At 42.4% G+C, this 26,173-nt stretch overlaps 1 protein-coding gene across 1 annotated transcript in view; it reads right to left on the minus strand.

The window, feature by feature from the left end:
- The window catches only part of MATN2 (matrilin 2), a 47,572-nt gene extending 21,754 nt beyond the window's left edge, over positions 1-25,818 (minus strand). Inside the window, exons 1-7 of the mRNA XM_083451002.1 lie at positions 25,437-25,818; positions 21,100-21,264; positions 17,486-18,055; positions 16,083-16,205; positions 10,088-10,210; positions 2,770-2,892; positions 1,260-1,382 (exon numbers count right to left, since the gene is read on the minus strand). Of these exons, the coding sequence (XP_083307128.1) occupies positions 1,260-1,382; positions 2,770-2,892; positions 10,088-10,210; positions 16,083-16,205; positions 17,486-18,055; positions 21,100-21,214 (1,177 nt within the window). The 5' untranslated portion in view covers positions 21,215-21,264; positions 25,437-25,818. The remainder of the gene's footprint in view (positions 1-1,259; positions 1,383-2,769; positions 2,893-10,087; positions 10,211-16,082; positions 16,206-17,485; positions 18,056-21,099; positions 21,265-25,436) is intronic.
- Positions 25,819-26,173: the final 355 nt, after the last annotated feature.

Below are 26,173 nucleotides of genomic sequence, written 5' to 3' on the forward strand. Positions count from 1 at the left end.
GAGCTCACCCCATCGCAGGTATTCGAACCGCCGACCTTCTGATCGGCAAGTCCTAGACTCTGTGGTTTAACCCACAGCGCCACCTGTGTCCCTCTAGGAAGGCATGGTACAAACACACAAATGGGAGTGCCAGATAGTGCCAGACACACAAATGGGAGTGCCACACCAACCTCTCCCTTCCTCCTCTACCTCTCAGTAAGCAGCAGTAGCAATGTTGCTGACTGGAGGTCAGGTGAGTGCTGCCTTCTCTCCATGATGTATGCTGCTGGCTCTTGGGGTTCCATTTGGCTGCCCCCTACCAAGAGCCTGTTAGAATTCCTGCTCCATGACGGCATTCATGGGATTGTTGTCTATCACATGACGGTATATGTGACTCCACAGAGTGGGAAGTGGCGGAGAAGGATGTTTGTGTTACTGTGTTCCGTGAAGTGGGACTATTGTCCTTTGTTCATTCTCTTTGCTGTCTGATGCTAGGGAGAGAGGGAGCCATGTTGCAGTGCTCCGTGTGTGTTTATATGTAAATAAAGTAGATTAGCCAATGTGCTGAGTTGCTGAGTTCTGTTATGCAAGCTGCGAACACTCTACGGATCCCTAAGTGTGCCGATGTCTGTTGGCATCAGTCGCTGTGATGTTCGGGCTGAAGAAAGCTTTTGAAGCTCCCAAACGGTCGACCAGGAGGGAGAGAACATGCCAGTCAGGCATGTGTCTCTACCAGGGTCCTACTTGAGTGTAGGACAAGTCCCTGACAGAGCCTACCATTCAACCCTAGATGCAATTCTGCCTCTTAGGGTGGTTTCATCAGTTTCTTTGTGTGAGTGTTGTTCTCCAAAATGCATGGCTCTGGTTGTTTCTGGGAATATAGTCAAATAAACTTTGCACTATTGTCATACATAAACATAAAGTTAAAAAGGTAACATGCAAAATCCTCCATGCAAACCAGCCACCAAAAGTCAGTGCAACTTCTAAGTTTCAAACTGGTTTTTAAAGAGGCTTAGGGATGGTGTTTTGGCAGAACGTCATGGAACCGCTTCTTAATGCACATGTGCTGCTTTAAGTTGGCACAGAGATATTTCTATGTGCCTGGGGGATTGATTGGTTGATTTTAGGAATTATAATGAAGACATAAGGAGGAGGTGGTTTTCAAAGGCATGTTCAAAAGTTACACCTCAAAACGGCAAAAAGGAACTAAAAGAAAGCTGTGACGGTGATGTTGAGAAGTAAAAACAGATGAACTTACTATACACTTTAGGACAACATACTTTTGCACGTTCTCTTATCTGGATTGAGAGTAAAGCCTTGCTGGCATCGGCAGTAATAGGATTCATCTGTATTGACACACTCCTGCTGGCAGCCATGATTTTGCATTGCACAGTAGTCTGGTCCTGAAGATTGGGAGGGAGGGGGGAATTTTATTTAAGTAACAGGAGTAGTACACAAAGTGAGCAGACTGTAATCAAAAATAAAGGCTTCAGCCAGAGATGTGACTATAAGAAGAGCATTAGTTTTTCACAGAAAATTGAAGAAAATCTTTATAAATCTGGGGACCGCAGGCCAGTCGGACACTCCCAAAGCTGCATCTACACCATGTTGAGGTCAGTGCTGCTCTGCTTTGTCCTGCCCTCTCAATAACTGGCAGCAACCTGAGGGGTTAGGAGGTCCAGAAAGTGATACAGCCCCAGCCATGCAACCCTGCCAGCCACTAATGGGAACAGAATACATCTAATTGGTCTTGTTGGACCCATAACCCCAACATTCTGCAGATGAAAATAGCGACCTTCTAGTCTACATCAGTATCACTGCCAGGAGGGGCTTTTTTTGTTTTTTGTTTTTATTAAAGTTTTCCATGATATAGACAACCCCTCCCTGAAGCCCAGCTAGCTCCAATGCCCACCTATGATCCCCATAATCTCCTTGCCCCTGCTACCTCTTAAACTCCAGCCCCCCAGAGGCCGGCCTGCACCCCACCAGCTGGTCCCCAGATGTTTTTGGACTACAACTCCCATCATTCCTAGCCAGCATGATCAGTGGTCAGGGATGATGGGAGTTGTAGTCCAACAACATCTGGGGATCCACAGGTTGAGAACCGCTGAGCTACACCCTTTCCCACGACCTTAAGGGCCTGCTTCTGCCCAGGGTCTCCTCCAGCCTCTGTCTTCTCTTCAGGCCTGACCTAGCTCACTTTCTCCTTGTTTTTATTTGGCATGGCCAGCTGGATGGGTGGCTAGGGGTCTGCAGGCCTGGAGAGTCGCAACCTCCCATGGCAAGGATGGCAGTGGCCCTGTTGCCTCCTTCCCCCTTCCTCCTCTTCCTGATGCTGCTGCTACTCCACCGGCCGTCCAGCTGGTCAGCCTGGCTTCTTTCCTTGGACCCAGCACAAGACTCTTCTCCCTTCCTTCCACCCTGCTTTCTTTTGACTGCCAGGAGCGGTGGCAAAGGAAAAGGCTCAGTTGGGCAACACTCTCTTCCTCCTATTTCCCCCAACATGAAACCGTGCTTTCTGCCACCTGTATCATATAGGCACATGCACTAAAGTGTGTTGTTAATTGTACATTACGGCAGTACTTCATCTAGGCCAGTTCACCTACTAGGAATGGCCCTTCTAGAATATCTGCAACCTGAGATCCTTTTCATTGGAGATGCCATGGACTGTAGCCAGGACCTCCTGCATGCAAAACAGATGGTGGAACTGTGGCACTTCCCCTTACAACAGACTGTATGCACCTGTGTGCTACTATCTGATAGAACTGAGCATAGATGTGGAAAACTTACGCCTGCAGGTTTTTTTATCCGGATTGAGAACGAACCCTTTGCGGCATTGACAGTAGTAGGAGTCTTCAGTATTAATGCATTCATGTTGACAGCCTTGGTTATTCAAAGCACAGTAATTTACAACTGAAAAACAAACAAAAACCACAAGCTCACTCAGGGACAGAACTTGACAAATTAACGTTTGCAACGGAAAACTCTGATCCTAAACCTCCGGAGCCTTGCGGGATATCTTCTGGAGAAGAAAACCCTACACAAATCTGGAGTGGAGTTCCTAAGATGACTGGATGGTGCCTTGTACACTTCCTGCCGGCAACTAAGCTAAGCTGCTAACAAAGATATAACTCTGCTTTGCTTTGGACCACATCAGCAAGGCCAAAGAGTTGTCATCTGGGCAGCCCAGGACCTCCATACACACTGCCCAGGCTTGCGCCTTGAGGAAGTCACTTTGGTGTTGCTAACACAGCAACACCATCTCTGGACTTCATCTCTGGAGGCTCACTCCATTGTCTCTCAAGACAGATGGATGCCAACATAACAACAACTTATCAACTAAGACCCTTAGTCAGGTGCTGGTGAGAGAAGTGGACAATGTGTATGTGGTTTTCCATCTAGATTCAATTTGGACCGCAGTGACACGAAGAGCACAGCACATGTTTAATGCTATGCTACTCAGATGCATGCTATGCTACTCAGTCTGACACATAACAAACTCTGTGCTAGCTGTTCTAATAGGCATTTGAGCACCGATGCTCAACAACAATCTGTTCTCTTTCTTGACTATCACAGTGCAGCCAAAATAAACTTGACTCTGACTGCTCGAGGTTAAACACGAGAGTTTCCTTTGTCATCGCCTAGAAAAATTTACAGTTTGGAAGAAACCTAGGGTGTTACTTAAAATGTGGCGAGTACGGAACAATATTCAGAAACTGGATCCTTTGGGAAGCAGTGATTTGGTTAGAACTAGTCTCTCTCTTCCAGTGCTATTTTTCCAGAAGAAGAAAAAGGTGCTGGAACTCGCCATGAATACCTCGCTCGTTCTTTTAGAATGACAATGAAGCCCACCTGAGAGGTGCTAGAACTGAGTTCCAGTGAGTTCAGGCTGAAAAAAAGCCTTGCTCTCGCCATACAACATTGAAGAAAGAATTCCACATTGGCAGGTTATCAATGAAACAAACAAATTGACCCAGGGACGCCATTTTTGGTAGATGCTCCGTGTTGCACCCAACACGAAGCGTCTACCAAAAATGACATCCTTGGGTCAATTTGTTTGTTTCATTGATATACAGGTTAAGAACTTAATTCGTTCTGGAGGTCTGTTCTTAAGCTGAAACTGTTCTTAACCTGAAGCACCACTTTAGCTAATGGGGCCTCCCGCTGCCGCCGCGCCGCTGCTGCACAATATCTGTTCTCATCCTGAAGCAAAGTTCTTAACCCGAGGTACTATTTCTGGGTCAGCGGAGTTTGTGACCTGAAGCATCTGTAACCTGAAGCGTCTGTAACCCGAGGTACCACTGTACTCCCTTTCCTCCAAGGAGCGAAAGGCATGAGAGACTGTGACTGGCCCAGGGTCCCCCACTGAGTTTCATAGCTGAGCAGGGATTTGAACCCAGGTTTCCCATGTTCTAGTCTATACTATACACTGTACCATACTGACTCTTCTTCTCTCCTGTATTGTGATATCAATTCATTGTGAATTTTCCAGTTCCCACCGGGGGCAGCTAATTATGTGGATAAATGGTAAAGAAGTATGATGTCACCCCTTTAAACCCTCTGAGAAAGGGTGTAGCCTCTATGCTTCACCCCTTGTTTCAACCCTGATTCCCCTCACCTGTTCTCCCCATCAAGAGGACCTTATTTGAGCCCCACCATGGCAAATGGTGGAGGCCATAAGCGGGCATGGTTGAACACAGCAGCTTCCTTCTCTCTCCCTTAAAAAAGCATTTAAAGCAATTTGTGTATCTGGCAACTGTCCAATGAAGCCACTTAATGTTCTGCAAACTAGTTTTGTCCCTCTGTGTTACTAAGCTTATGATGTAAACCCTGGCCTCATAGTTCACCATGACTTGTTTACTTACATTATTATCCCATTCTTCCTCCAAGAAGCTGAAAGATGCATGCATGCTATTCTCCATCCCGTATCCCCCCTTACAACAACCTTATAAATTAGGCAACTTAGCCTCAGGGCCTCCCATTGAGCTTCACAGCTATTTGAACTTGGGCCTTCCCAGCCAGCCCTCTAGCCATTACACCATACTGGGCTTGTATTGCTCTTTGACAGCAAGAAGCATTGTTGTAGTCATTTTGGTAATTTATATTCACTAAATATAAACAGGACGTAATATTTATCTACAAAGCACTAGGCAAGATGCCAAAACTAAACTAATTTGCGAAAGTGGTTGTGAAATGGTGTAAGCTATACCCTGAAAATATTAGACACTGTATATCTGTCATTGTGCAAACTCCCATTACCCCAAATTTCTGCTTATTAGAATATATTTGTGCCCTTCTCATTTGCCTAAATGTAAACCTGTTAATCAAACCCTCTTTCAGAACATCCTAAATTGTTTGGAATGCTCTGCAGATTTTGGATAGATGAAGCTGAACTGTATTTATCTCTGTGGAGCTTGTGTCAGTTTTTAAAGAATTATTCTAAACAAAGGATAAACATGATCAAATCACAAAGTGGTTTCTTAGATCATTTGGACTAATAAAAAGAACAAAGTTTCCATCTTTTGCCCTTGAAATAATGTCATGTTTCATATAAATTTTACCAAGTACGGCATTCCCAACAGTGCCAACTAAGCCATTATGAACTAGCTGCTAGATCCTGTTATATTTCTTTTTTACGTTCCAAAATCATATTACTTTAAAAAAATTTTTTTAATGTCCATTTGTTTGGATTAATGCATTCTCCCCAAATCCCACAACTATAACTCTGCCATAATTTAGGCAACCTTGGGAAAACAGAACAAAAAGCAGCTGATAATATTCTTTCACATTATGGGAGTTTCTGCTTTGCTGACTTAAAGAAATTGGGCAGAGTCCAAACAATTTAGACTTTCCGTCATGTAGGATGTGTAACCACTTTCCTGGCAAACACCTTCCTTGTTCCAGGCTGAAGACAGTCATATGGAACATTTCTTGAAAATTAAAGCAATAATCAGCTTTCCCTTAAAAATCTCAAGTGCAATTTTTCAGCAGCCTCGTGAGACAAAATTATAGTAACAGCAATCTACTCTAACCACAGTACATTTCAGGATATAATTTACTTATTTATACTAATGAAGTCCCAATCAATGGGAAAACATATATTACAAAGTTATTTTGAAACTACAAAAGTAGTCAGCGACTAGCGCCTTTGTCAAATAGATGAGTAATAGGGTTCGATCCCTTACTCAGAGTAGACCCATTGAAATTCATGGATATTAGTTGTGTCCATTAATTTCAGTGGGTCTGCTCTGAGCAGGACTAGCATTGGCTACAACCAGCACTCAGCTTCCTCAGAACAGTTTCTTTCTATCCACTTTCTCGACATCATGCATGATGTTATAAATCTCTATCATGTCCCCTCTTGCTTGCCCTTTTTCTAAACTAAAAAGTCCCAATTACTACACACATCATCATCATCATCATCATCTTATTATTATTATTATTAGTAGTAGTAGTAGTAGTACCCTGGCCATCTGATTAGGTTGCCCCAGCCATTCTGGGCAGCTTCCAGCATATACAAAGACATAATAAATCTTTTACAGCTCTACAATATCCACTTTGAAATGGGGCAATAAGAATTGTAAACATACTGAACTTATAGGACAGCATATAGACCAACTATTTATAACATTTATCTGAATAGCATTTATAGGAATATCTAGCAAAGAAGAGCATTTAAGATGATATTTTATTAGACCAACTTCTATCAGTGTAAAGTAGGCAAAACTTTCCATTAGACCTTTAAAAATAAATAAATAAATAAATAAATAAATAAATAAATAAATAAATAATAGTTTGGTTCTTCTTATACTTTACATGTGAATTTGCTTTATAGCTAATTCCCAGCAAGGTAGTTGACAGACGTATATCTTAAAGTCACTTCAGCTAGTCTGCTGTATTGAAGGAAAGAGAATATATGCATAGATTGTTGTTGTTACTAGGGATATTGGCCATTGGCGTGGAAAAAAACTGACTACAATTCTCCCATCTGTTTTTTGTTGTTGTTCCTTTCCCCTGAAAAGATGTTTATCTGCTTCTGATTACTACTTTTGTTAAATATTTCACATTGTTTGAAAGCCAGAAGGGTGTGGAGGGTACTGAACATATTGCCTTCTATGGTCTGGTCCCAATCATATATACATTGCAATGGATTCCAACGAAGAGTTGCAAGAAAGAAATTGTAGTATCCTGATGACGGTCAATCATCTCTAATATTAACAGTGAAGGGAACACAATTTTATCTGGTGAGGGATAATGTACACACACAAAACACCACATATGCAACATCTTTTGTGTGTTTTCACATACACATGTGTGCTGTGTTGCAGTATTACTTCAGTTCTGTCAAAACATCGGTACTTGATGTTTAAACTGTTTAGTTTTTTTCTGTCCCATAGATTCAATTATTAAGCATCACACAGAATTCAGAATGGCTGGGCTCTGATTTGACTGTAATTTACTCTTTATTCCTGGGGCAAAGTTGAGATGTTCAGACAACATGACTACTCTAGGTTTTTGAAACTAATAGTATCTGGCACATATCATCTACTCTTGAGAAAAGTAGTAGTATTTCATTTGGCACATATAACCTCTTGAGAAAGAAAGCACTTTTGTCTTCTGCAAAACTTGGGCTGCTCCTGAACCTGCTGACACCTCTCCCTTGTGCTCAGGTGGTAAAGTTTTAGCCACTTAAGCAACAACACTCATGCCTGACCACTGGAAATGTAAGGGAACAGTATTCCCGTGAGCCACTGCAAATTGCATCTTAAAAGTTCAAGGTGTAGAAAAAACTAAAATGGAGTGTACAACAGGACCACAACCTTCAGCACTGTTAGATGGATAAAGGTCCACTGAAATCAATGATAATTAAATCTAAGTAAATATGGCTAGGGTAAGGGCATTCATTAAAAAAAAATATGATTTTTTTCAGCACAGAATTGGAAGTAAGTCCCACTGTGCTCATTTAGATTTACTCATTTGGAAGGTACATAGGACTTCAGCCTGAGCTGCCTATAAGCTGCACATACTGTATTATGGAGTTCCTCCAAGCTAAATGTAGAGAAGCCACACCTCTGTAGAATTAGGTCAAGAGGAAGGGAAAATACATAATATGAATATGAGAATAGACATGTTTTGAGCAGTGAGAAGAGGACTCATCATTCCATAAGCCACTAATAAGCTCCTGCTAAATTATCCAATGAGCCTAGAATATATTTAAGTCTCAGTAGAGAAGCTTATACCATGGTTGAAATTGCATGGAAATGCTTTTTTTAAACCCGTGTGTCCCTGAAGTGCCAGAAGCTGCCAGGGCTAGAACTGGGTTCCATTTTCTGTGTAGGAACAAGTTCCTTGGAACAAGTTCCTCCTAGTGAAATGTTCTCAGGCTCTGGATTAGTCCCTCCCTTCTCCCCAAGTTGGCCATTGGGGTCTCCTGGATAGAAAAAGCTGTAAAAGTCTTCCTATCAGTCTCTTTAGTCTGTTTCAGCTTCTGGCTGATCTGAGAGCTACCTATAGCTCAGCCCTAGCTTAAAGAAAAAGAAAAGTATCATGGCACTTAAGCTAGATATTTGGGCTATGAGAACTCTCTAGGGGAAAGGAGCTGCAGAGTTACAGAAGAGCTAGTGTGTCTATGTGCCCCTGGAGAAATTAACGAATACTATACAAAAGAAGATGGCTTTGACTTTTAGGGATCTCAGTAGGGCATAGGACAGGAGGTATTCAAACAAATGAAAATACTTAAACAAAAAGAGAACATAGTGCACGTAAATGGAAATGCATCCGATTTATATATAATAAGTTTAAGTATTCAGCACTCAGAAAGTAAGGTACTCATTAGAACAAAGAACAACCCATTCCTCATGCAAAGTAGTAACATAAAACAGCTGTTATTTGAAAAGCAATAAGTTTTATGGGTTTCAGAGTGAAGTTTGCTAGAGAGAATGTACAGCTGTGGGAAGCTGTTTTGCTTACAAAGTATTGGGGTGTGACTGTGTTTATGGGCCTAAGAAAACTTGAACATATGATGGAATCAGTATGCTTTCACATATTTTTTTAGCAAGCTTTTAAAAACTGGAGCCTGAGAAAGACAGTTGTTTAGCATCAAGGAACACTCTTTAATGAAATGTGGAGGTGTGGAGCCCTTCCAGCTCCAGAAAAGGGAAGTCCACAATGTGGGAAACAGCAGATCAATCATAACATTAGGAACAACTCACGTAGCTACCACAAAGAGCTTGTGCCCTTAAACTTATTACCGTATTTTTCACACCATAGGATGCACCGAACAATAGGACGCAATTTGTTTCAGAGGGGGGAGAACAAGGGGGGAAAAATTCTCCCCCTCTCTGCCCAGCGCCCCTTCAGCAAAGCGGCAGGAGGCGCTGCGCAGAGAGGGGGAGAACTTTCCCCCTCTTGTTTTCCCGCTCTAAAACAAGGTGCCGTTTAAGGTGCTTTCAGGCGGCTACCTTGGAAGCCTGGAGAGCGAGAGGGGTCGGTGTGCACTGACCCCTCTCGCTCTCCAGGCTTCAGGTTCCTTTCGACCTGCTCTTTGGGGCTGGCGGGGGGAAGCCCACCACTAGCCCCAAAGAGCAGGTCAGGGAGCAGCGGAAAGGCACAGCGGAGAGGCTCCTGCCATAGCCGCGCGTCACCTCTCCAGCCGGGAGAGGGTCACGGGGCTATGGCGTCTTCACTCCATAGGACGCACACACATTTCCCCTTCATTTTTGAAGGGGAAAAAGTGTGTCCTATAGAGCGAAAAATACGGTAGTTTGTTGTTGTGTCTGATAATTTTCTTGCCATTGCTGGAGTTCTCCTGCTTAGAGAAATTTCTACAGTGGCACCACATGAATTCTTCCTTGCCTTCATCCTATTCCCACATTAGTTCTGCAGGATGTTATCTTACAGCTTTGCAGCCAGCAGAACCTTCCATTCCCCACAAGCAATGGAATGTGTGAGCTGACAGCTTATGGGTCTCAGCCACCCGGTCATCCCTGATATTCCAAACTGAATATAGGAGACTAGAGATATCCAAGACAGTTATCGCAATAAAAGCAGCCTCTTTTTCCTTGCTTTCTTTTTTTAAGTATAAGAACAATAGGAAGCAGATACATACTGAAGCATTTCTTTCCATCTTCCTCAAGTTCATAACCATCATAACACTGGCAAACATAGGATCCGGGTGTATTCACGCATATCTGTTCGCAATCATGCTTTTCGACTTCGCATAGGTCCTGGGCTGCAAAATATAAAAATTACACCACAATCTTAGAAAGAACTGGGATTGCAGCCTATGCCACCTTCAGTTCTACCTTTTCTTTTTGTCTCAGGTCCTGAAATCTTTCATATCATATAGTATCTGCATGCAGAGAAGACAGTAATATTGGAGATGTTTGTGAACATATAGATTTGCTTTGTTACCTTACCCAAAATAATCTGTTGGATGCAGAACTAATCTGCAGGAACAGCAAATGTTACAATCAGATCATCAACTGGCTTAAAACCAAGCACTTTGGCTAAAATTGTATCAGAACCTTCCATTACCACATGGACAGAAATGGGAGAGCTTCTGGAAGATTTACTTGAAATGAGATTGAATAGCACTGAATTGCAAACCTATGCAGATTTCCTGATAATTAGTCCACAACATATGGAGGGCTCCACAATGGCTACCACCAGTTTATGCCATAATAAATGCTGTGTTGCAAGACTCTGCTGTTGCTTTTGTTGAAGAAGACTACCACAGCTACCTCTCTCAGTTTGTGCAGAGTGAAACTGGGGTCAGCGAAGTGTGACCTGTGGGATGGGTTTTAATAGGTAAGAAAAGATATACTAATTGCAATTCATTTCTCTAGCCTCCCACATGTGTGGGTTGAACAGAGTTTCAAAATCCCAACCTCGGCAGCAAAATCAGAAGCATAGGAATTAGGCTGCAAAGCCTCCTTTGGAGCAAATCCAGCTAACAAAGTAAGCTGGCTTTCCCCTTCTTACCCTGCTTAACAAAGAATCTGGCAATAGCTTGTAAAGTAAGTAAAAATATATATAATTTACTTACTTATAATAATGCACTGGTTCACAGAAGTGGCAGCAGTAAAAACTATGCAGGCAAAACACTTATATTTACAACATAACCAGCTTCAGCCATGTGCCTAAAAGCTGCAGCAAGCAGAGGCATATCAGCATCCAACACTAGTCAAAGGAATGGGGAGAGGAACAGGAAGTCCTATATGCTCCTTCCTCTCTAGGAGAGGACGGAAATGACGTCACACACAGCCCTCTCTACCAATTGTATGGTCTGAGTATCTGCCTATCAGCAATACAGCTCTGTGGACTTAACCCTGTCTCATGCTAACTAGCAAGAATATGCATTTGTTAGGTTTGGCTGGTAATCTCCTACATGAACTGTGAGTTGAACTGGTGCCTTAAAACATGTCTCAGTATCTTCTGCAATGCAGAGGGGTCTCATCCCAAAGCCAATATATAGCCAACCAGCAGATTTGGTAGCAGTATAAATATGCTTTTATTTTAAAATTCTGAAAGATCTTTTGAGCTAGAATGATCTCCCTCAAGAAATAGGATTCAAGCAATTAAAAAAGAAAATACTTTGCAGTATTGCTTTTTAAAAACCAGCATCAGGTCACTAATTGCCCCTACAGCCTAGAAACTAAATATCCACAATCAGTACTACTTAAGTGATTTAAAGTCACCCTTGCTTATTCAGATTGTTTTTCCTACCTCAAGAATTTACGACCAGGGAGATTTGGACGTATTTAAAGATAAATGTGAGAAAGAGATTAAAATAAGCAAGTCATGTTTAGCACAAGCCCATGATATATAAACAACTTCATAAAAAAATAAAACATTCTAAAACAAAGTGTCAAAACTGTTATGTGATACTGATACTTTAAAAACCTAGAGATAATTCTGAAAATATAGATTAAATATTTGGTAAAAGAAGCAACTGTTTACTTATACAATCTGTGCTCACTGTGACAAATACACGCATGCTTTCCCAGAAAATGGCATGCTTACTTTTTCCCCAGCCAAGACTTACTATAGGTTTGTTTTCTGCACGAACAAACTGGATACGCTTTATCTAGTCTCTCCAAAGTTCTCTCTATGCCTGACACATTTTGTTTCCTTTTGAAAAGGAAATCTTAGTTGCCCAAATGTGAGAATAAACAAAACATTATTTAAAAGGTGCAACTATTTAGAAACCAACAACACAAACAAAATAACAGTAGTATAACTAAGTTAAGCCATGTTAAAGGTAAAGGGACCCCTGACCATTAGGTCCAGTCGTGACTGACTCTGGGGTTGGGCACTCATCTCGCTTTATTGGCTGAGGGAGCCAGCGTACAGCTTCCGGGTCATGTGGCCCGCATGACTAAGCCGCTTCTGGCAAACCAGAGCAGCGCACGGAAACGCCATTTACCTTCCCGCCGGAGCGGTACCTATTTATCTACTTGCACTTTGACGTGCTTTTGAACTGCTAGGTTGGCAGGAGCAGGGATCAAGGAACGGGAGCTCACCCCATCGCGGGGATTCGAACCACCGACCTTCTGATTGGCAAGTCTTAGGCTCTGTGGTTTAACCCACAGCGCCACCTGCATCCCTTAAGCCATGTTAGTCTGTTGCAGAAAAAAACAATGGGGCTGGGTGGGCTGCATCATTGCTGCTTACCAGGATGGGTGGGTGGGTGAGTGGGAGCACAGAAACACACAAGCAGAGCCAATCTGATGCTTTCCTTGGTGTGCCTGAGCCAGTCCAACCTCACTGCCATCCTCTTTCAGCCACTGTCCTAGTAAGCAGCAAAAAACCTCAATGCCGAGAGGCTGGTTTCCATGGCAGTGACCCCACTGACTGCTCCTGATGTTGACACTAAAAATAAAATGAACTCTCATCTGTTTGATGAACCAATTCTGTTTAGTGAGCAGAATGGTTTTAATCGATTTTAAGAAGCCTTCCAAAATCTTCCTCCCCCCCTTTCAAATTCTCTTTACAAAATGGGAAGGGATAAGTTGTTGCAGGCTGCTCTGTGCGGGGAATTCCAGACCTGTGATAGCAATACTTTAAAGTACCCTTCTTTGATCCAGTCTCTAATACATGTACACTTTGGGCTTTTACTGCTACTGGCATCCACACTCAACATCTGGATATTGGGTGTAGGGAAGCCATCTAACACAGGGGCACATTTCCTGTACGCCTAAGTCAATGCTGATTAAATTAATGGGTCACATATATGTATAAACTGGTTGTGGAACTGCAGCCAGCGAGTGAAATTCACAAACCTGAACTACTGGTGAGAGCCTTGCCATTTACTTTAATGAGATGTGAATTATAGCCCTTGACTTTGAGAGATTAGAAAGGGTAAGTGATTTTGAGGATGTTAAATTTAGTGTGGGAGTTAACTGAAAGCCAATGATAGCGTTTAGTGAAATACATCTGGTTAATGTTGACCATGTATTGTCTGAAAATGTAAACAAGGCTTATTTATATCTGCAGAGATTAGAGACCATGTGAGGAATGTGCTTTTGGCCTTATATGCTTCTGGACATTCTACAACACATGCAAATAACAAAAAATACAATGAGTGGAAATCAACATCACACTCTTCCCAACATTCAATCTATGTAATCATTCCAGCTTGCCAAACAGAATGATACTCCTTTCTTCCTCCTGCACACTGTTCTGGGGTAGTTCAGAGCCAATTTTATGTGGTGCAGTGGGAGAAAGAGGAGGAAAACCCTGGCCAGAAAGCTTCTGCTGATGGGGCTGGTTAGATGAATCCACCCAATATTTTTGGATCACACTGTAGTAGTGGGTTTTTAAAAATTGCTTTTATTTGATGCAAACTGTCATTCTGAAAGGTGGCATATTAATATGTAAAACAAATAATTAAGGCAATACAGTGGTGCCTCGCAAGACGAAAAGAATCCATTCCGCGAGTCTCTTCGTCTAGCGGTTTTTTCGTCTTGCGAAGCAACCCTATTAGCGGATTAGCGCTATTAGCGGTTTAGCGGCTATTAGCGGCTATTAAAGGCTTAAGGGATTAGCGGATTAGCTGCTAAAAGGCTATTAGCAGCTTAGTGCCTTAGAAAAAGGGGGTGGGGAGCGAAAAAAAATCGCAAGAATCGCAAGACATTTTCGTCTTGCGAAGCAAGCCTATAGAGAAATTCGTCCTGCGAAGCACCTCCAAAACGGAAAACCCTTTCGTCTAGCGGGTTTTCTGTCTTGCGAGGCATTCGTCTTGCGGGGCACCACTGTATATAAATCACACTAGGGCTGCATCAGCTTGAATCTAACCCTTGCCAACAAAACTGTTCTAGCATCTACCTTTCTTAATATTCTATAATAGGTATGACAGGGCCATCAGCAGCGCATACATCCACAGCTGCCACACATGCTTCCTTGGCCATAGTTATCAGGGAAAAAACATCTTCGGGAATCTATATTTAGGCCACAATATAACTATGCCATTTTTTAAAAAGCGAGGAAAACCTTTAGGAAGGTATATAAATGGACCGTCATCACTCTTGCTCCCTCCATGACTCTCTTTCTCTCTGCACTTGATTGCAGTGAAGGCACTTATGTGCTGTGTCAGGAAAGGCGATTCTACTGGTGAATTAATGTGTATTCCTACTGCACCAATTTCTGGCAATTTTCATGGTCACCCTTTGGGCACCACTCGTCATAATGTTCCTTGCAGCCAATTTTCTGCACTACTGTCCTAAATCAGTTACAGGTAGGTAGCCATGTTGGTCTTCCGTAGTCGAAACAAAATAAAATAATTCCTTCCAGTAGCACCTTAGAGACCAACTAAGTTTGTTATTGGCACGAGCTTTCGTGTGCATGCACACTTCTTCAGATACACCTGAAGAAGATATATGAAGAAGTGTGAAGCTATTTGAAGAAGTGTGCATGCACAAGAAAGCTCATACCAATAATAACAAACTTAATTGGTCTCTAAGGTGCTACTGGAAGGAATTATTTTATTTTGTTTGTCCTAAATCAGTACTTTATAAGAGAAGGCAATAAGCTGTATGTCATAAACTGGTGGTGTAGGGGCACCTTCTATTTAATTATGCCCATGCTATTTGTAATTTTTATCACTTTGCCGTACATAACTTGAACTAAGTTATCATAGGAAGGAAGGCTACTTAGAATTCAAAAAAAGCCATGTGCTACTATATAATGTTTATTTTGAGACACAAGTGGAGGAAAAACATAATGATTTGCCTCTGAGGGAAATCTTCACTATAAACACTGTGAAGAAGTGTATAAAGCATTTGGTGCCACAATGCCACGTTGATCTTCTGGACAAGACTATTGCAGCTAATTATTTTTTCAACATGTTACAGGGTGACATAAACAGGAGACAAGTCCTAGTCTAAGACTCCAGATCTTAGATAAAACATTTTATATTTTAAATGTATTCTACACTATAGCAAGCAATAACCATGACAAGATCTGAGACTAGATATCGCGCACTGTTTTGGCAAGGAAAGTGAAGAAATCTTTGGCACAGAGGAAAAAGAAAATGTGAGGCAAAATGGAAATACAAAGTATTTTTAAAAAGGTTTCCTACTATTAAAATGATGGGAGAATTGAAAGGGGAAAGACGTTGGCAAGAGGTACAGGTACTACCAACTATATAGCAATGTTGGTGTTCCTGTGGGCAGAACCACAAAAAAATGGATCTGTTGCTGAAAATGTTAGCAATTCCCCCCCTCAAAGATGTTTCCCCATCATGCATAGTGCATAATATCCTGGGTGTTGTTATGCTGAGAATTGTCCAGTTCCCACCAGAAGCAGCCAATGATATGCAGCAAAGGAAAATACAGCTTTACATTTACATCAGAAACTGCACTATGTTGTACTAGAAAAACTTAACATGTAGCTTTCTTAGAATATGTTTATACACACACCAAAAAACCATTCCACCATTTTACCTTATAAACCAAAGTTATCAGGAGTGGATATATTGATTTTCCAAGGAAGTAGTGTCAAATGTTTTCAGGCCGTTGAGACCACAACAGCTTTGCAATTTTACACCAAAGACTGTATCTACGAGTTGATAAGATGTAAGAGAGATACAATAGAAAACTCACTATTGCAAGTCCTCTGGTCTGAGTTCAGAATATACCCTTGTTTGCATTTACATACATAAGATCCAGGAGTGTTGATGCAGAAATGATCACAGCCATGTTCAGTCACACTGCACATGTGTTGGACTGAAAAACAGAAAAGTAATTAAACAAAACTACTTCTGCTAAAGACTTAATATACAAAAAGACTAGGTAAGAGGTATAAAAACCTAGATAAGAGGTTTTTCTTTCAACGGACAAAGAGAACATGCATATTAAAGGAATGAAACGAGCACCAAAATAGTCTTTCCTGCTCAAAAATCTTTTTTATATGGACATCTTTGTATTAAAATCCCACACTAAAGCAATCCCTTCACAAACCCAGCCATGTGTGCATCAGTACTCCTATCCTTTCCTTCCTGTTACTTCCAGCCACAGCATCATATTTCATTATGACTGAGCAGAGTGGTACCCAGGTCTTCTGGTTCAAGTTCACCATTCTATCCAACACACCACACTGCCCCTTTTGTTATCCAAAGTGATCAGATGGGCTTGCTAGATGAATTAAGTGAATGTATCTAATACCCACAGTCCCCATACCCACTGGGGTTTAGCAAATCTGTATTGCAGATGAGGATAAAAAGAGGGTTCGGAGGAATGTGCTGTCCACACAATTTAAGATTTGATGTCAGCGTGGTGGTTTATTTGTGCAGATGGTATCTTGATTTTCAGGATTTTTTGGGGCAGTTTCAAGCTCCAGGCAAGCATGCCCTACAGGTCAATTCACAAATTTATGTTCAAAGCTCAGTAAGTAAACACAGAGAGAGCTTTCATGTGAGTCAGAATGTGATAAGATTATGGAGAGATGTATATGCAAATGAGAGTAAATCCCGAATAATTTCTGTGGACCGTCCATGTTCTTCTAATACTTACCACAGTGAGAACTATGACATGCTAGGTGTTTATAACCCCCCCTTAAAAAAATAAAATTTATTTGGACGAAATGCATTTCTTAAATTTAGATTCTAGATTTTGCAGTCCATGTTCAAACTATCACAATTTCTGATTTTCCTGTTAACATGTGGATGTCATTTCTATCTTCAGGAACATACCACAGATTTCTAAAGACACAAATCCTATGCCAACTGTACCCTGAGAATAACGGAAACGTAAGGATGTAGTCACATGTGCAGAAATTGCACATGGTAAACCAGACTGAAGATCAGGAACAGCACAGCTGATTGGTACTCAATGTAAAATAGAAATAAATCTATCATGTCATAGAGAAGACTGCAATTTGTCTTTCATGATAAGGAGCCCATGGTTCTGGCATGCATCTGTTTCTTTTAAAAACAAGAGGGAGGGAGGGAGGCACCTTTAAAAGACTTTTCAACAAAACTTTCAAAATCTGCGTTTAAGAGCCTTACCACAAAGTTTAGTCTGGAACACAGAAGTCAGCGTTTCAATCTGGCTAAAATTTGCAACCAAAAACACATGGTCTTCATAAGGTTCACTCCCAATGGACTTGAGGGTATTCATATCTACTTTTCCCACGCCAATAGCAAAAATCAGAATTCCCGAATTCCTGGCTTTTGCGGCAACATCTGCGACAGGATCCTGAGGCCTCCCATCTGTCACTATCATGATCACTCTAGGCACATTCTGTCGGAGTGGCCGAGCCCCTTCGGATTCTGAAAATGCGATGTTCACCGCATACTGAATGGCTAATCCCGTCATGGTACCTGTGGCCAGGTACAACATTCTTTTCACTGCTCTCTCCACATCCTGTTTCCTCCTAAAGGTCTTCAGGGAAAATTCCTGTTTGACCGTGCTGGCGTATTGAATGAGTCCCACTCTAGTGGCATCCGGGCCAATGTCCAAAAACTGCAAGATGGTTAAGATGAATTCTTTCACTTTCTCAAAGTCATAAGGGCGAACACTGCGAGAACTGTCGATGATGAACACAAGGTCCAGCCGCTTGTTATTGCAAAAGTTTTCTGAAAAAGGAGGGGGAAAAGCAGATATATAAAACAAACAGTTCCCCAAAGTGAGTATGATGGGTCAGGTAGAGTGCTTATATTTTGAATTGAGAACTAGGTAGCAAATGAAATTTAATTTACAACCCATAGACGCTCAATCTACCAATATTTTTAGTGTTCTGGTTAGAGTGCTGGACTAGGACCTGGGAGACCGAGGTGCAAATCCCCACTAGGCCATGAAGCTTAGTGGATGACCTTGCTACAGTCACCATCTTTCAGCCTTGCCCTACCTCACAGGGTTGTTGTAAGGCTGAAATGGGAGGGGCGAGTAACATATATACCAGTCTCACCTCTTTGGAGGAAAGGTGGAGTATAAACATGCTGCAGTCAAACCTCGGTAGTTGAATGTAATCCATTCAGGAAGTCCAATTGGCTTCCGAAATGTTCGACAACCGAGGCATAGCTTCCGATTGGTTGCAGGAGCTTCCTGCACCCAAGGCGGAAGCTGCGTCGGACATTCGGCTTCCGAAAAACATTCGAAAACCGGAACATTTACTTCCGTGTTTTTGGAGTTCGGGAGTCTAAACGTTCCAAATCCGAGGTTTGACTGTACTAATAATACTAAAAGAAGAATTGAGAATTAGCATAAAAGATGTAGGCAACAACCAAATTTAGCTAGTGGTAAGCAACTAAAATTATGGGCTCCTATCCTGAGTCTGCATATTCTGTAGTCACTGAAGCAACATTCCATCTTGGAGAAATACAAAGTCAAAATTAGATTTTTTGGGGGGTTTTTTGTACTATTGTCTATTATTGCGTACTTAAGCAAATGGTTCAAGGATAAATACTGAAAACATGTTTCTGCAATTTATTGAGGGAAATGGCCATATTTCCCTCTGGCTCATTTGGTCTTTTGTCAGCAACCAGGAACATTTGTGGGCACAGAACAACAATGTTATTTGTGGTCTATGAAGTAACTATGTTTTATTCATTTGGGGGCTCCAGTCAAGGTTTCTTCAGAGAGTCATAGAAAGGTTGCTAACGCTTTCAGAACCAGAGGTTGCTGAACATCCTCCAAAATGAGCAAAAATGGCATTCCAGTTCTAATGAGATGCAGAAATGCTGGCGTATTTATTAGTTTTCCATATTATTACCTCACTCCCGTATGCAGTTATTTCTCTTTTTTCTAGCGTAGAATAAAACACTAATAATTATGGTATAAGAATTGCACATGGATAACACGCGAGGGATATTTGCAGGAATGAAGTCAGAAAGAAAGAAATTAAAATAGAGTTGGGAGGGCTGAACTTAAGTTTGGTCACCACTGGAGACCAAACTAGGAAGTCTGGACCTCAATCTGAGGAGTTGGAGCCAGTTCATCGTTTCTCTTCCAATTATGCCGTAAGCTGGAATTCTCTGTGTTGATTCAAATGTAGCTGAAAAACTTCAGGGGGGGGGGGGAATTAACCCTCAAAAGATGCTTATCATCTCAAGTAAAAACATTAGGTGAGCTATTTTTAGTGTAACTTTTCAGACTCAAGTACATGAAGGAATGGAGCCAAAAAGCCAACAGTCTTCTCCATGGGCCCCGTCAGTTGTCACAGGGCTCTTACTTGAATGCCAGGTGTAGGTTCCTCCTTCCCGGGACATTGTTTTGGCCCCAGTTTTAGAAGTAGTGATGCAGCTTTGGAATACTAATAGTCCAGTGGCGTAGCGTGGGGGGTGCAGGGGGGGCCGGCCGCACCGGGCGCAACATCTGGGGGGGGCGCGCTCGCACTCGCAGCTCTCTGCCCCTACCTGGCTCACTCACTCTCTCTCACTGCAGTGCTGGCTGTGCGAATCCGATCCGAGCCGCCGGGTCGCCGCCCACTGTGGGGGGGGGGGTGCCAGGCGTGCGGTGCGGTGCGGAGAGAGCGCGAGGGGCTATCTGGGGGAGGGACAGTGCAGCGGGGGGCGCAAATTACTTGCCTTGCCCCGGGTGCTGACAACCCACGCTACGCCACTGTAATAGTCAGAAGGCAAGTGTTAGTAACTAAAGCTGTGGATTTTGTATATGTTCCATAATTAACTAATCAGAAATAAAAAGGAATTGGGTCAAATGCAGCACTCTAGCCAAGGCAAATTTTGGAATCTTTGCAAACATCACATGGAAATGAAAAGTTCTGGCTTTGTTTAACCATGCCCACAATTCTGTCTCTCATTTACAATTAATGTAGTCCAAAAAGGAAAGGACAGGATAGAGTATACCCCCCTCATGGAACTTTCTGATGCAATTCTAACAAAGATAACAATACTAACCAGCAAGGATTAAAACAACAACTGTGAGCATACAACTTTAATTTTTGTGATTTTGATCCCTAACCTCTTATTTGGAATCCAGCGTTTATGACACATTCATAAGCAATGGAAATATAAAATGTGCATTAGGTCATCTAGTTGAGCTTCTAGCAAAACAGATTTACTGTACTAGTTTATTCCAAGCACTTCAAGCAATAGGGTATAATTTATATAATTGATGCTATTAATACCAACAATTTCCCCAACATGTACGTGCCATTTTAAGTGTCAAACTAGACATTTATGAATGTAATCATCAACCCACCATGCCTTTTTAAGCAGTAAAAGCTACTTCCAGAAAGGAACAGGCACTAGAGAGGCAGTGAAGAGAAGGGAGTGCTTGACTATTTTCTTGCTCACCGTTTCTTGCTCCAAATCACTCCAAAGTAACTATCTCTCTGGCTTCCCCCCTCCCCATAAAATCATGGCTGTTTTGTAATCTGATAAAGGAAACAGCAGGCAAGGAAAAGGTTATGCAAACCTCTCTCTGCCACTTCACCAGTGTTCCCTGTTTAAAAAGACCACTCATCATAATGGTATATGCATCTTCCCAAACTGTTATACTTCTCCGCTTCCTTATCCTATTTCTAGTGCTGTGGCTTCCATAATAATCATCCCCTCTGAAAGAGCAGAGCAGCACAGTCCCCATTGCTTACAATCGACAAGCATTAGGAAGTGCTAAACTGTATGCAGGTATTGTTTGATATTGCCAACTTGCAACTCACCAAGTAAAGAAACATCATTTCTTTGACTTAAAAGTGTCCCTGGAAAGTGTCTCTCTCTGGCCAAGGCAGGGAAAAGTCCAACCAGCAAAAGGAAGCATGAGATCATTTTCTTCATTTTTCAGAAAGAACAAAGAATGGAGCAAGATGGATAATCAGGGCACTTCACTGCAACAAGAGGAAATGAGATTAAGTTTTATCGTCAGGCAATCACTGCCAGAAATATGTCATGCACCTTTCTTTTAATGCTGCTTCTTTCTGAATGTACACACAACAATTTATTATTATTGTTGTTATTGTTATTATATTTACTTATATCCCACCCTTTCACCAATCCAGGACTCAAGGCAGCTTATACAGATAAAATAAAAAGGTAAAGGTAAAGATACCCCTGACTGTTAGGTCCAGTCTCGGACAACTCTGGGGTTGCGTGCTCATCTCGCTCTATAGGCCAAGGGAGCCGGTGTTTGTCCACAGACAGCTTCCGGGTCATGTGGCCACTATGGCTAAGCCGCTTCTGGCAAACCAGAGCAGCACATGGAAACGCTGTTTACCTTCCCGCCAGAGCAGTACCTATTTATCTACTTGCACTTGATGTGCTTTCAAACTGCTAGGTTGGCAGGAGCTGGGACTGAGCAACGGGAGCTCACCCCATTGAGGGGATTCGAACAGCCGTCCTGTTCGGCAAGCCCTAGGCTCAGTGGTTTAGACCACAGCGCCACCCGCGTCCCCCTATATAGATAAAATAGAAAAAGCTAAAAACATAGACAATGCCATCATTAACAATCTTATATAAAAAGACTAACAACATTTGTAAAAGACTTTAGAAGGTGCTATAAAACATCTTCCAGTGATTTGATTCATTTGTATTCTGTCCTTCTTCCAAGGATGTTCACTCCTCAAAACAATCATGTGTGAGGCAGGCTACACAGAAGAGGTTGATTCGCATATTGCAACAGGAAGCATACATAGAGCAAAGATTTTGCACCTGGATCTCCTATGGTGAAGCCTAACACTTCACACCACAACAGGTGTTTCTGTGCCACACTAACTTGCTTACTTGCTGTGATCTGAGATTATGAACTTCGTGCATATATTTTCACTTCTTTTTGTACTGTGATATGGGCAGTTTAAGGCTGCAGTTCTGCGCAACACTTACTTGCGGTGGGGATAAAATGGGAAAGGGGGGGGGACTGAGTCTGCAATCTTGAGCTTGTAGAGGAAAGGTGGGTTAACAATTTAATAATAAATAAATAAGTAATACATCGAATTCAATGGGGTTTGGTTCTGAGGAAACATTCCTAGGGCTTTAGCATTGGAGAAAGGCAAGATGTTAAGTTTTTCAACACATAAATGCAAATGTAAAACAAAGAAAAGGTCACATATTTACAAACACTCACAATATTATGCAGCATGGGTTAGAATACAGTATGGGTTAGCATACAGTAAAGGTAAAGGGACCACTGACCATTAGGTCCAGTCATGACCGAATCTGGGGTTGCGGCGCTCATCTCGCTTTATTGGCCGAGGGAGCCGGTGTACAGCTTCCGGGTCATGTGGCCAGCATGACTAAGCCGCTTCTGGCGAACCAGAGCAGCACACGGAAACGCTGTTTACCTTCCTACCGAAGCGGTATCTATTTATCTACTTGCACTTTGACGTGCTTTCGAACTGCTAGGTTGGCAGGAGCAGGGACCGAGCAACGGGAGCTCACCCCGTCACGGGGATTTGAACTGCCGACCTTATGATCAGCAAGTCCTAGGCTTTGTGGTTTAACCCACAGCACCACCTGTAGAGCTTATTTATTTACTCAGATTTAGTTTGGGTTAAGCACTCCCTTCCCCTCTGTTCCTTCCCTCCTTCAAAGCACCCCTTTCTTTTTCAAACAAGGTGCCATCTGGGCTCTCTTACACGTGGACGCAGTATCATTTGCTCCACAGAGGGTACAGTCCAAATGGACGACACCCAATTAAACCAGGCAACACCCATTAAAAAATACACATAAAGTATCCAAATTTCTGTGAGCTGCTGCCAGTGGGAATCCCACTGGCTGTGTCTCCGACCACCTGCACTTTTGCCAGGCGGTATGGGGATCTCCATGCGAGAGAGAGGCCATTGAAGCTGTTTTGGACTGGGGCAAGGAAGATCTCCAACCCATCCAAGAGCCATCCACCTTCAGTGCAAGAGTTGGGGGTTTGGATCTCTGTCTTATTTGCTTATTATATTTATATCCTAGCTTTATTTATTATGGAACTCAAGGTGGCATACCTAGGGTTTCCAAGAAGGCTCCAGTCTAGGCAATAACTAGGCCCAGACCTGCTTAGCTGCAGTAATTTTGATGCATCACATGTCTTCATACTATGCTCCAGTGTCAAGGAACAAAATAAGAAAAAAAGGGAGTTGTATTACTGTTTACTTGGGATCTTTTGGACACCGTCCAATAGGTGCTCATGAGAACACATGCAGATGTAGGCCACAAAGCACTTACAGTTACGGTACTGTAACGGGAATTTCAGTTCCTTAGAGAAACATTTGGAATATTGGTATAAAAAGGGTTGGGATACAACTGTCCTTGAAACATTGACAAATAACATAAAATTGGCTCGGTAGTCAAAAAAAGAGGAATGCTTTTGGATCACAATGGTTTGATATTTGTAATGTATGTAAATAAGCAAGCAATAATGTAGTGCCGCCATCTTAGTAGGATACTTTGTGGAACTTATTTTTTTTATTTTTACTGTAGTAACATTAAGAATAACAACGACATTTATCTGAAGAAAGATGTTTGGCTCCCCTACAGCAATCAAGTGATGGGATCTCTTTTTCTTCCTTAAAATACCTGGAAAAGTGCTCATTCACTGCTGCAACATGTCATGTAAATAGTCAATCCATACTGAGAAAGCTAAAAGTTATGCTCCATTATCTTAAATTGCATACGGAGCCACTGGGATCTCTGCAGCTAACATTTTCTAGTTTAATAAAGGCAACTATAAAGAAGCATATACTGATATTTGAAACAGTAATCCCATGGTTTGGTCAGCTTTACATAATTTCCACTGGATGTGGGGAAGCAAGATTTACTGAGGAAGATTTTTGTAATGACGTTGGTCTCCTAGTTGGCAAGTTATGTTCAACTGCTCTACAGACAAAGTATCTTTTCATCAAATTGATTCTTTGGGGACAGCTCATTTGATCTCTTTGAATTGAATCTGTCATATTTTCCACAAAATACTTAAGATTAATAGTACCATGGAGTTGGCAGAGTTAGGTTATGTGTTTTATGTGGTGGAACAGATTTGATTTCTTAAGATTCAGAACTTATGGGACTGAGATTCCAGTGTTGTATTGACCACAAGTCATCAGCACTGAAACTCATATAGATAAATTTTTCAAAGTGCTTCCATGTGAAAATGTACACGGAGCATGTAGTCTACCAGCAGATGTATGTATGCACATCTTCTTTGATTTTTGTTTTGAACTGCTCATGTTTAAAGATTTGAAAAAGCTGCGTGGATACCTAGTTCCCAATGCAACATTTCCACATTAAGAGGTCCAGCAGTGACTTTGGAAATGGCAAATCATATACAGTACATACAAGAAATTTAGCTTTCTTTGTTCCAGGTTACTTTGATTTGTCCTTCCTCCGTTCATGCCAATGGAGCCCTTGAACTAATTAAGCTATTATTTAGCCACTAGATATTGTGGGAAAAGGTTGACTGCCTGTTGTTGAGAAAAGGGGGGGGGGGCAAGATGTATATAATTGCATTTAAAAGAGAGCAGGTGGGGTTAGAAAAGGAAAAACGCAATTTGCTGTAATAATAATAATAATAATAATAATTTGTTATTTATTTGGCTGAGTTTCCCCAGCCACTCTGGACGGCTCCCAATCAAGTGTTAAAAACAATACAAATATAAAAAAACTTCCCTCAAAGGTCTACCATGCGGTTAGAGTGTTGGACAAGGACCTGGCAGAAGAGGGTTCGAATCCCCACTCAGCCCTTACCATCTCTTAAGCCCAACCTACCTCACAAGGTTGTTGTGAGGATGAAAAGGGCAGGAAGAGAACCATGCGCACCACTTTGAGAGAAAAGTGATATATAAATAAAATAAATACATAAATAAGTGGGCGCTCCCTTAAAATACTTCCCGCTCCCCTCCCCATGGTCCCTTTGCTTTCAAACACAGATAAGTATTACGATTCTGTGAAAGCCTTGCTCCCCTACTAATGCTTATTCTATTGCGTTCTCCTAAAGCAGTTCCACACCCCACACCCCCCGCCATTGACGCCTGAGGTCCGGCGCCAAAAGTAAAGGCAGCCCTCCTCAGGCGACGCCTCTTACCTGACTCCCTTCCCAGGCGCGGCGGCGGCGGCGGCTCCAGCCCCGAAAGCCCGGAGAGCAGCAGACAAGCGGGCAAGGAGGCAGCAGGCGGCGCGCGTCCGGAGGAGGAGGAGGAGAGGGGGCCTCCTGGCAGCGCGGCTCCGGCTCGGCAGCCAAGGAGGACGGAAGGGGGAAGCCGGCGGTGCAGTCGCCTCCCCGTCCCATCCCGGAGAGGGCGCTGAGCGGGGAAGGGGAGGAGACGGCGGGAGAGTCCAGCCCGGCCGCGCTGCCGGGCGGTGGGGAAGGGGAGGCGGTGAGCGAGCGCTGGATGCTCCCGCTCTGGCGACTGGTGGCCCGAAAAGCGGAGGTCGAAGTCTCCCCTCTCTTTCTGTGGCGCCGGATTACCCCTTTGGACTCCTCCTCAGAGACTCATAATTCTAATTTTCTCGATTATGCAACTGAAAAGGAGCAGGACCTTTGAAATCAGTAGTTTTGGTTGTGAACAGAAAGAAGTAAACATTGCTGTGCTGGCCCATTAAAAAAGCCAAAATCCACATATTATAAGGCAATATTATTATTTTTATATTTGTATAGCATCTTTCTGGCCAAAGAAGCCCAATGTGGCGCACAACATCTTGAACATGCAACCGTTTATATATAGTAATTGAAGCAATGTTACAAAACTCAACACAATGGCATAGGATAAGGGGCTCAACCAGGGCAGTCCTAGATCCCAGAGTAAATATATATCTGAAATG

Source organism: Podarcis tiliguerta, assembly GCF_965153285.1.
Source record: "Podarcis tiliguerta genome assembly, chromosome: 7".
Classification (NCBI taxonomy): domain Eukaryota; kingdom Metazoa; phylum Chordata; class Lepidosauria; order Squamata; family Lacertidae; genus Podarcis; species Podarcis tiliguerta.